We start from the raw sequence: 12,691 nt of genomic DNA, 5'->3' as shown, positions 1-12,691 counted from the left end.
ATTTCAAAATTGAGTTGCAAGATTCCTCCCGAATAAACAAGGACATAGTTACATTGCAAGATTGAAAGCTTGTAAAACACATGCTGTCACTACCACGCTGCTGGCTAACGCGGATAGTGCGACAGAGAGCGAGATAGATCGAGCTTGATTGATAGGTATTTGCGGTAATAAATATAGCGTTTCGGGAGAAAACTTTATCTTATTACACCATGATAAATCTATATGATTTTAAGAGTTAACTTCGATGAAGATTTAATTTCAATGATTTTCAGGTGCCAATAAATTTGATAAATTTGTTGCAAAAAGGAAAACCTCGTATTACTTTCCTCTTATACGAGTAAAAATAAACTTTTAATAAATAACGATTGCTCCGACTACGTAGTGTTAAAATTACTTTACTGTGGTTAACATTTTTATTTTCAGGTTAAAAAAACATGTTGACAGTCTCAAAGGCTTGCCAAATATTTTCCAGGCGAAAATAGACAAACAAAATCTCTTGATAATATTAATAACAGATTGGAGAAACTTCTAAAATTAGACTAAGTCTATCCAAGATACCCAGCAACGTTAAACGTATTATTGTCGAATTATTTTTACGAATTTAATGGCAAACTTCATTCTTAGCAATGAATGACGTCACCACAACTGCTACTTTTTGCATCATAAATCTACGCAACGCTACGTAAGTACTTCCGGCTGAATCTTGACCTACCCCCTGCCTACCGCAAACTCGCGTGGCGCAAAATGAAAAAAGTTGACTTCTCGCGGCCTCGCATGCACTTGCATTTATCAGTGACATAGTTCGGATGCATAGCGCGTGCGGGCCGGAAATATAATGCGATTATCGATTTGTTTATGACAGAAAATGCGTTGAATGAACAAGGAAGGCGCGCGGGGGTGCGCGGGGGGCAAGCGTGCCCGCCCCCCAGCCGGGCCCCGCGGTCGCGCTCAGTGCGTCGTGGGCTGCGGGCTGCGCGGTCGCTTTTACGCAGCCCGCCATCGCGATTTCCGAGTGCAGTGCAAATGCTTGTGTTTTTATGGCGTTCTTATTACTACGACTGTTGGTGGCGGGTGTGATTGCGGTAGCGGCCGAGGGTGCGTTTCTTAAGTGCTATGTTATCTATGTGTCCCCACGTGTTCGCCGGAGATGTGTTTACGGCGGGCGACGCATGCGCCTCTCTTGTTTGCGCCGAGCACGGGTCAAACACCGGTCTAACCTACGAATATTATACGTAGCTATGACGGTCCGTCAAGTAAGTCTAGAATATAGATCAGGAGTGAAGCTGCAGGCTGCGTTGGATCGATCCGCGTGCACACCGCGCCGCCTCCTTCCCAAACAAGTTTTGACCTCGCTCGTACGTCCACGTTACTCGATGTCGTATCGTGTTTGCTTGTTTTCTTCTTGTTTACAGCACTTTGATGAATAAATTACATGCTTCCTGTTGGGAACACAAGAAAATCTCCGTGTTGACAGAAAATCAATTGGATTGCTCAAGTTTCAGTGTTGTTTTTATCCTGTTTACACAGAGTTTGATGCCGAAGAGCCATGTTTACTATTTACAAACTGAGGCTTCAAACACACTGATAAAGTTTAAAACATCACTGGCGATTTCCCTCGAGTTAGAGCGCAAATTTTTCGGCTTGTAATTTTAACATAACAATTCTTAGTTGTTAGTTGTGCTAACTAAATTTCTCCTTAACTCCTTTCACACTCAGATGAGTCACTAAGGGCTTATAGGTATCACTCATATTCAGGGACCCCCTGAGATTATACATGGGAAAAATAGTCTCATTGGATGTTTTAATATTGATAATTGCTGATAACAAAGACGAAATTAAGTTCTTAATAGAAGTTGCTAGATTCCTGAGAATCACTTGTTCCACATTTTTACGATTTCTAAACGAAATATTTTCTTTGGTATTTGGTTCGTCCCAATGTTTAGGACCTACCCCCGTATTATCTTCCGCATAAAGCTCACATCCTAAACAAGTATTAGTCATCACTAGCATAATTATCTATTCTATAATGTCTAGACCCGAGAGCGTATTATAGTTATGTAAATATTGATATGGCAGACATATTCGCTATGTTGATGTTATTTCCATTTGTGTTGTTCAAACAGGCTGCCGATCCTATTTGTAGGTACCGTACGTTGTGTTGTTAAGCAGGTTGATTTACTATTCGATTCTATATATCGATTCTACCTAAGTCGTATTTACTGTTTCCAAATAGTTTTGGAGCCGAAATTGCTGTAATTGCCAGCTTTGATGGTGGATTTGGACTATATCTTCATAGTTAAATCCTAGATTACAATTACGTCAATTATCATTATATGCTACCCTTGTCTTGTTTGTCCCTTATCTCATTACTGCCCTGTCCCAAGACCAGGGTCAGCTTTTCTAATGTTTCTTAAATTTTTAAACACCAAATAATTTTCTCAAGCGTCCAATAAGCTTTCTCCTCTTGTTTAAAACATTCGTCTTTCGAAATTTCGGGTTTGAATACCGATTTATTTTTAAAAGAAATTAGTGAATTAGGTGCATTGGCGTAAATTAAACAGTAAGTATTTACTTTTTCATTGTAATAGTTCCTTATTAATGTTATTAATTTATTACCAAGAATAACCAGTGTAGACGTAGTTAGTTACGATAAATAAAGTTTGTAAATCTGAAATCTCTATTTTGTTGCTAGAAACATAACACAAAGGCTGCTAATATTTCATTTATATTTTATGAATATCGCTAATAAATTGAGGTTTAAGATCAAAATCTCCTCAACATCTGGTACTCGTATTGATTCAACAAGTTCGAAACCGTTTTTGGATTCACACGAAATCTATAGTTATTAACAATCTATTAATATTTAATATTACATAGACTGAAGTTCCAAATTGTGGAAATATACATTACCCGCTTTCAAAATTTATTTCGAGCGTTGTGCCTGAATTTTAAACTACAATTGAAACAATTTGGAACTTATTGTCATTGAATATTTATTTTTACTTGTATTCAGTAAAGTCTTCCCTAACACCGTAGATATAAAAGGAGCAATTACATTATTTAATATGTTTGCTAACATAGCTACCTCTGAATTGGATTTTGGCCCTTGACCACAACAGTTAAGCTTGACATTGCGGGTGAAACATAAGGTCACCTCTTATTTAACAGGGTTTCTGTTATTGACATCCAGAAATTTAGATGTATTGTCTTGGCAAACCTTTGTCTATTTAATAAGTACAAAGGTTTACCAATACAGTGTTCATAGGATGCCATGTCAGAGGCCGTTGATATTCATATTGATAGCTGAAATTAAATTAAGTCATACAGTATCCGAAACTGGATTTTGTTTTACTCCCGACGACGGAAGGACGACAGTTACAAGTTATACCGTATGTCCGTCCGTGGCATCGTAACAGCGAAACGGCTGAATCGAGTCGGGGGTGTCTTCAATTTTAAATTGGTTTGTTTATTACTCTATTCTATTCTAGAGATTACCTTCTGCTGTTTTATATGATCTATACGATAACGTATTATTTTGGTACATGCTTGTTTTAACTTCCTGTATGCTAAGTCAAAAAGCTTCTACTGAACAGAACAGTGCTAAAAATTGCGGTAACATTGATCCCCTTATTATAAATCCCTTATCCTTTCCTATTATCCAATGGTGGATCGATAGAAATCTATCATTATATGAGCTTGTGGATGATTCTCCGTACTCTTAGACATTAAGCTGATGATACAAGAGCATTGTAATAAAGATGAGCAATCTACAAGAATGAAATAAATATTGATGAATATATTGGTCAATAGAAGTTATATATTGATCGAATTGATTGAATTACTGACCTTAACAACATTGATATTTATTGCCAATAAGCGTATTTCGGTCAATTGCTGTTTCCAATACTCTCACTTTGACCAATAATGTACTTAGTTGGAGTAGAGTCTTGAAAGAAAATTATTAAATTGACACCGAAGGCATTGCAGGATAATAAAATAATAGTACCTTAAACATTTAAGAAGACGATAACGAAAGAATTCACATGAACATGAATTAAAAAATTGAGACACTCTTTGATTGGGCTTTCGTCATGTAAAGGGACAAATGGCTTGCATGTGATGTGACGGTATACAATGTATAAATGCTTTTACAAGCATAAATGAAATGATTTCCAACTGGTTGGATTTAGCCATGTGACATGGCTTATTATGTAAGCCATGAATCCGCTTAAGATTGATTGAGGGTACACGGAAAGAACATTTTAAAGATGACTCTTATAAAAATTTAGAAGATACTACTTACACTCGTTTGCGAAGGTAGAGTTTCAATATATATTTATATTTTTATTACATAAATTTATATTTAATAAATGGTAAGCCCTTCTGGCATGATAGGGACCAACACTGTTTGAATGAGTTTCGGCATTTCTCAGCAGTGGTCGTTCCGAAATGCTAGTAGTTTGTAGCTTTGCTAAACATCATTTAATTTAGAATATGACGTGAAAAAGTGCCTGTGAAGGCCTAATTTCTGAATAAATGATTTGATTTTGATATAATGTTGTAGTGAGAGGATACATTTAGATTCATGTAAAGTATGTAGAAGGTATTTTGTTTAATTTTGATTGTAAGGCGTAAAATTTGGACTCAATACCTCTATTAGTTATTAGTGGAAGATATAAACAAATGTTGGCTCGATTTTGGGATTTTATCATTATGAAATAATAACGAAACAAGTTGAAAACCCGTAAGTGACATGGCACATCTAAAATTCAAGCCTTTATGATAAATTGAAATACCCCAATGCCAAGCCAAGGGACAAAGACCAATGTTCGCATAATAGATATTATAACAAGATAAAGACACATCTTTATCTCCCAATCGTATAGATAGATATGAAAATATTGCCTAAATCTTAAGCGACAATCAATATGAATCAGCTGCTAAATATGGCCAAGCAAGGTCACAATAAACCACCCATCGCCGGTAATTTGTCTGGTCTTCTTAGAGAGATGAAAAGAAACCCTATAATACGAAAATAAGTAAATCAAAAGTTAGAAATATGTTTTTATGAAGACTGTCGGAAAGATCGGGTACCCGTTCCACAAATAAAAAACTGTTGTTTATTGGATTAAAACGGTATTAAAGAGGAAATGTACTCTATGATACTATTAAAAAGTATTAAAATATTGTGTATTGAATACAACACATGAGTATGCACGTGTTTTTGGGTCAAGGATTGGTAGAATAAATCTTTAGTTTCAAATAGTATTATTTTTGCCTTTGTTTAGATATTGTCTTCCTATTCGTATTCCATATATCAGTAATTCTTGTAATTTAGGTTGATACGAATTGTTTCTGATTGGGGAAGTATAGATGTTCTTCTTCATTTCACATTGTTTTAAAACCTAGATTAGATCTAAACCAGGATTACTTTATGTTGAATGAAACCTTGCGGAATGCCATCATCACTTTTCAACAATTCATACTATTTTCAGATTAATAAACAATTTCACAGTTACGTTGGCTAATACGCTCAAAATTGGAATGATAAATTGTTGAGAATGAGTTTGTACTTAATCAAACGCCTTCCTCATATCTAAACTGACTGGTAATGCCATGCCTTGATTTTAGTGGAGCGCGCGCAGGTATACGCGTCGACGCTCCGCTAAACCAGACGCAAACAGTGACGATTCACACATATCGTATTCATGAATTCACTTACGCATCACATAATTTTTATTTAGGTGAAGGTTTAGCTGCGTCTAAATGACATAAAAAAAATAGTAAGTCGAACAAGATGAGGCCGAAATCAATACTTTTTTTCAGCAATATCACGCAGAAACGAGACAAATAGTGAAATCGACAACAAAATTTCGATGTTTTAAACATGAGTGATTGTGATTTGACTGTGAGATTAGAGGGATCTGATCTTGAATTATTTGACTGGACATTCCAATGTCTCTTAAACTAAAATCTTCATTGGAATTATTAATCGTCGAGCTCCGCATCGCAATGTAGGTATGTCCACAATATGTATCAATTTTCGTAAATGAGTATTCATAATTGGTTTTGGATGTATCGTATTTGTTGTTTATAGAAATTTGTTAATAGACTAAGACCACCAGACAATTTAAAGGATAGCTTTTTTGTTTTCGTTATATTGTTAATAGGTACAGATAAAACTATATCACAGAATGAGATGGCACAAACAGCATCCATGCGTTACTCTCCTCATGGATCTATCCTCTTAGTTATCTACTATTCATGATATATTTTTGTATCATAGTATGAGATATGATTGATAGGTTGTACGTAAGGTTATTAAAGTAACCGTAGTAGATACAAAAGTAAGTAGTTTATTTATGAAGAATAGCGTTACGTGATACCGCAGTTGAATGTAACTATTATTTTTGAATAATTGTAGATTATTCGAGAAAGAAATACCTACATTTGCCCCTTTTACGAAATCCTTGTCTACTTTATGAATATGTAATAAGAAATATCCAGTTTCTTCCGCATAACAGCATTTCTGAGGACACACCTATTGTTTGGAGTAACTACCTAAATTAATTTCAAAAGTTCAGAAGGGGCCCTCGGGTTTTGCTAAAAAGACAATCGCGTTGTGTCACAATAACTGGCAACAAAAGTGAAAATATATTTCAAAAACACTTATCACTTCTTCAGAAATCTCTTACCCGATCCAATTTGGATCACGTCTAACTCGACTTAAGAATTTATGTATGGTTATTAAAAGTAGTTCAAGAAATCGTGTAAAATTTCAATCGATTCAGATTCTGATTTGTTAGGAAGGCATGCTTTTAGAGATTTGTTTTCTAGTTATATATATGCTGTATTACAAGATATAAGTTACTCTATAAATGTTATACTTTACAAACACTTTTTAGCTTTATTCTTAGTTGTCGTCACAATGGATTTCTTTACGTAATGGATTTGTGTTAATCTTATATTTTGTGGTAAAGAGGCTGAAGACCAGCTCATGCATTTTCTAATAATTTAAAGGAAATCCTTTAAAATGTTCGACAGGTATTTGCAAAGACTTTCCAATAAACTGGTTTGGAAGGGTGACAAATAACACGCATTGAGTACAAAGTCAAATATGCGTTGAGATATTTTGTAAGTACTATTACTCCCTATCGGCCTTTAGATCTTTGTGCCAGTCTGTAGATTTCTATCGGCGGAGACCCTTAGAAAACTGTTGTAATAATAATGAACACATTAATCAAGGCAAGGAATTGCCGCGACTGATATTTTTCTAAATGTTTAATTTGTAATTTTTTAGTAAAGTCTACTTAATTAGTTTAATTTTTATAAATAAAATAAAATGTTTTCAATAAACGTCAAATATGGATGTTCAAGAATAATGAGTAAGGATTAGGTTTTGTGGGTAGAAATATAGCCTCTTGTGGGCAGTTAGCCAAAATCTCTTTGGAACATGTTGGGCGAATTCCAATCCTAAATGTATTTGTAATCAAACTGATGTTGCAATCAAGTAATAGGCATGATAATGGTAATGGACCTAGATATCTGAGTATTGTTAAAGTTATGTCTTGTTATTATTCATGCTTCTATGAAATATAAAAATCTTCTACAAGATAGCTTTGTCTGCAACCGTACTGTTATAAGTACGCTTATATAAACTAAACCTATATGAAGTAATAAAAAGAAACTTATATTTTCAATCATAAACTACTTCTTAAAAGGAAAATCGCAGAATTCGTGGCAATTTATAATACTTTTAGGCGCCATAAATGCTTGCCATAATAATAACATTTGCATTCATGATTTCCTGAGAGAGAATAAAAACATCGTCTAAATATTCCCAATATTAATTTCACACTGAGATCAATTTGTCATAAGTTCAGAAAACTTATATTACGAATTAACGCACGAATTTCATTTAATGGACGTAAAGAACGAGAACTCTGCAGGTATTCCGACTCGCTTATTTATTTCTAAGTAGATCTGAATTCCAAACAGTACATGATGATTCTCTAGTTCATGGTCGAAATCCTTAGACGAAACTTGTATTGAAAGATTAAATAAGTTTGTGGAAATCAAAGTATTGTTAGCAAGGTGCGGAGAGGGGGGAGGGGGCTTTGCGCTAGCAAGGTCAGGGGCCCCTCGGATAGCGGCGCCGTTCGCATTATTGACCAAAAGTAGGTACTATCTACTGTAACAGATCGGTTTTTTCACTCTCACATTGTCACTGAAGTGTCAGTCAATCTGACCAGCCACGTACTGCCCTCGACTGAACTATCACTGCTAACGAGACTTTTTATTTCCTTTTTTGCGATTTTTTTTCGTCACAGTCTCACCGATTTTCCGTTCCAGTGTCGAATCACGAGCTTTTTTGTTTTCGCTTGTAATTGTGAACGAGCAAGCGTTAACCTTTTATAATAATTGCGGAAAATCCCGCCGGAGGACCAAAATCATCGCGACGCTCCAACCAATGGGAGGCTCGTTCGAAATTAAACTTTGAAATAGTCAACCGTCTCTAGTAACGTCTCGAACATTATAAATATTACAAATTGGCTGTACCTGTACCACCTGTTAGTCTTGATTCGAAAAATCACAAACACGTGAGGTCCGGAGTAGTTAAGTTGCAAAAAAAAATCTGATCCCAGCGAGTCTCGTTCGGCTGCGGCAAAAAACGACGAAAAAAACACGATCGGATGATGAAACGTTAAAGTGTGTATAGGCAGCGTGCGAACATTGTTTTAATTGATATTTGCAAACACATCGGCTGATATAACCGCCAGAGGATTCAAACTGTGGATTACATAAATGCGGCACGGAAGCATAAATTCATTTTCAATAGGAGGTACGTGATGGTATTAACGTATTTTCGCATTCATACCGCGGATTTCTCATCAATCAAAGGTCACGTTGTAATTTTCGCGTCAAATTCGTCTGTCCAATTCGCAACCTAATTTTTTCTAAATATGTGAATTTTGGTATCGTATATTGTTGCCAGTGCATTTTAAAACTTGGATATGTTTGTTCTTCATCAGATGTTGGTTTTTATTAATATTGTAGTTGTATACATAAATTTATCTTAAAATTTATTTGTACGCAGATTATACGTTAAACATTGCTGCACTTTTATAGTTGTAACTAATTCTATGCATGATTTAACATTTTGCAAATAAATATATCTTTATCCCTATTTTTACAGGCTAATGTAATAGTTGGTATATATGTATATATATATGTCAACTCATAAAGGAAAGTAAATAAATTCAATTCAATAAGTCGAATGTAATTCAAAAGTTTTAGACGTTGAATAGAATTCGATATAATTTAGAATCTGTAAGTTCACACAGGATCAGATTCATCATCATACTATCAGTCCTTATTTATAATCCTCTCACTGCCGAAAACACTTTCCTTTCATAGAGGAGGCCTTTTAAATGTCTATAAAATTCGTCGTAATCATAACAGATTATTTCTCAAATATTGCTCACTTTACTTGAAATGTAAAGGGCATAAATAATATGAAGACTTTTGGTACATAATTTAACAGACTGGAAGCAGCTTTTAAAGCCCCCTTTAGTGACAACAAACAGGCTATTTCATGATATCTCAAAAGCTCCGAGGGGCTCCGGTGAGAGTTTTCGAGTTGAGTAAGGTCAGGCACAATAGCCGAGCGAGTTTAAAGTTTAGCAAAGAGGAACCAGTTTGCTTCATGGTTAGTTCGACAAAGGTAACCAGTATCAGGTCTAAATTATTAAAAAATATAAAAGCAAGAGATTATAAAGAGTGTGTAGAGGAAGCGATAGAGATCTGAGAAGAGCACAGAATAAATAAACCATGGGATAAAAAAAAATGTGTGTGATTAAGTATAACGAGTAGGCAATAAGATGCTTGTTCCCGGTGAAGGAAACGATTCTTTTTGCACTAGTCTGTAAGCCACTTGACGCTGGGTGGTGGTTGTGGCTGGAACAGAATCAGTGTTAGCAATAAAGAAAATGGGTTATGTCGTTGGAGACGTAAGTTTTGATTGTGTTGGATTTACACATCTTGCCCTGCGATGGACCGGTTTTCCTAGTCTAAAACTGTGGGCCACCGCCGCATAATCATCAGCCCCCAATTTTATTGTCAACCACTGCCTTCTTTTATATATTTATTTATTATTTTTATGGATAAATAAAATATGGATGGTGGAATTTAAGGACTACGAATAGACGATGGAACGACAGCTTAACTTTTTCGCAGCACAAAGCTCAAAATAATACAAACATTTTGGCGACTCATTCAGAGACCGACCATTGCAAAAGTTTCTTACTACGCCTCTCGTTATATCGTCGCAATGCGCTTGCTCTTCTATTACTACTAAAAACGCTACAAATTATAATATGTTTTCTAGGTTTCCCTTCAGTAACTTTAGTTCTTTATCACCACACACCACGCCCTTCATAAAGTGGACGGCTTGGCAACCCACATCCGATTGTCAGCAAAATCATTTCTAACAAAACTGCTCGGATAACTGAATTAAGTGTTTTCAATCTTCAATCCTCGTATGAATGAGTGGGAACCAGTTTTGAACGAAGGGCAACCTACGGTGACTCACGTGGAAAGTACATACGTCGTATATTCTATTTTTGGTTCTTCATTATTTATTTAACATGCTTACTTGGATTGGTAAATTTGTACCTAAAGAAAACACTGTGGTCAAAAATAACCATGAGTTATAATAATGCTTTTTAGACTTCTGCGCTTTGAACAGTATTAACTTACTACACTTCAAAATGATAGATGAAACGCATTTCTTGCTACCACGTACACAATCCAGACACATCTGCAGTAAACCTTATCTGTAACACAATACATTAAGTTTGGGTTGAGACTGGCGTAGATACATAAAGCCTCAAAAAAAACACTGCTTCGAGAGGACAAAGACTAGTGTATGAATTTTGTAAAGATTGGGAATATAGTGATGTGACGTGGGATGAGATAATGTTTGTAATGTATACCTGATACCTCCTCACATTCTCATTGCATTATCGATATGCTAATAAGACTCTACTAAGGTATCAATTAAACATAAATTTATTTGTGCCTACAAGAGTGAGTGTGTGTTTTGAGACAATTGTGAGTGCACATCGTTACAGTGAAAATATCTTTTACGAAGATACTATTGGACCCGGCTCAGTACCCATTATAGGTCCATTGGGAGTTCAAATAACTACGGTCCCATTTTGACGGTGGAATCAATGACAGAACGCATTGTGTCTCCATTTCCTAGATTGTATGCTGTAGGAAATATTCTATTTGTTATACCTACACTGCTTTTTCGGTCAACCAAAAAAACTCGTCGAAGACCGCCAATTGGTGAAACCAGCCCTGGGCTCCGATGCTTTAATGCTGAGGAAAGGACTGAGAAATTGTTCAGGTGGGGACAGTAGATTTATTTTGGAAATAAGCGCAATATGGCTATAACGAAAAGTTAGCTAAATTGTACCAGGGTTGAACTAGCCGTCTCGGGACATACCAAACGGACGTACGAGTTTCTGATGAAGAATAAATCATTTGACAGATTCCATCTAAAGAGATAATGAAAAAGAAAGAACGCTTTATTCGAGGTGTAAAATAAAAAATATGCGTAGCCGCTTACCGGCCAGACATAATAACTTAGTCGTGTGTGACTCAGATATGTATAATTTAATCGTATATATACTCACATAGAGACCGGTTATGTGTTCGTTTTAAATGTTTTTAAAGATACCAAAGAAACCACGTATCTACATATAAACATAAATTTTTCTTGGACCCCCTGGGCGCGACTAAAAAGGTATGAAAAAGGGACAGACCTTTTTTCCCGATTCCATTAAAAAGTAGATTAATTCATTCGTAAGACATGTTTTGCCATGTATTGTTTTAAAATGTATGTACCTACCTAAATGAGCATTTAAAACCACGCCACTTTTGTGTATTTTCGGAAGGTCTTTTAATATTTTAAAGAACCTTTTAAAAGGGTACGGTCAGAAGAATACAAATTGTTTTTGTGTTAACACTGAATTTGTTAATCCATAACGTGTTCTATAAAGGCAGTTATAATACGTTGAATTTTAGAAATAAACTTTGAATCTAAATAAGCTATAACATAATATTATGATATTTAGGTACTTGGGCTCTGTCGCCTTACAGTTGAGGAAGTACCGGAAAATCGCTAAGGAAGTAAACTGATGAGAATTAGAGAGAGAAAATGGACGTGGATTTATATTTAAAGCAAGTAAATTACAATATATACCTAATGCTTTCTTATGGGTCGGATACCATTTGTGCAATATACTTAATGAAATAATTATCTTAAAACGATTTTAAAAGCCTGTTGACTGTAAAACATTCCTTCATATATCTATGTACTTCTTTTTGTACAATATAGTTATTACGAACAAAACGTACGAACTAATATTTCATTGAGGAAAATAGTTTTATTCAATTTTACGTTTTATTTGTAAGTCCTTATCGACTTTTGATATTAAAACGAGTAAGTCAATTAATTGCGTTTCTATCTGTCGACCTTTCTTTAATTTCCTTTCGAATCATATCTCATTTTTCAATATTGATATTACATTTTATATAGCTATCAGATCTTGGTATACCTACTCGATTCGGCTGAAGAGACCTTAAGTTTTTTCACGATGTTTTTCTTTATCAGTATGTGGTG

At 35.2% G+C, this 12,691-nt stretch overlaps 1 protein-coding gene across 1 annotated transcript in view; it reads left to right on the top strand.

Annotated features, from left to right (window-relative positions):
- The first annotated feature begins 626 nt into the window (after nt 1-626).
- The window catches only part of LOC128672700 (protogenin A-like), a 95,060-nt gene continuing 82,995 nt past the window's right edge, over nt 627-12,691 (top strand). Inside the window, exons 1-2 of the mRNA XM_053750001.1 lie at nt 627-682; nt 884-1,095. Coding sequence (XP_053605976.1) covers nt 627-682; nt 884-1,095 — 268 coding nt within the window. The remainder of the gene's footprint in view (nt 683-883; nt 1,096-12,691) is intronic.

This window comes from Plodia interpunctella, chromosome 9, assembly GCF_027563975.2.
Source record: "Plodia interpunctella isolate USDA-ARS_2022_Savannah chromosome 9, ilPloInte3.2, whole genome shotgun sequence".
Lineage (NCBI taxonomy): Eukaryota > Metazoa > Arthropoda > Insecta > Lepidoptera > Pyralidae > Plodia > Plodia interpunctella.
Note: the sequence above shows the minus strand (reverse complement) of the source record. Positions and strands in the feature narration are given on the sequence as shown.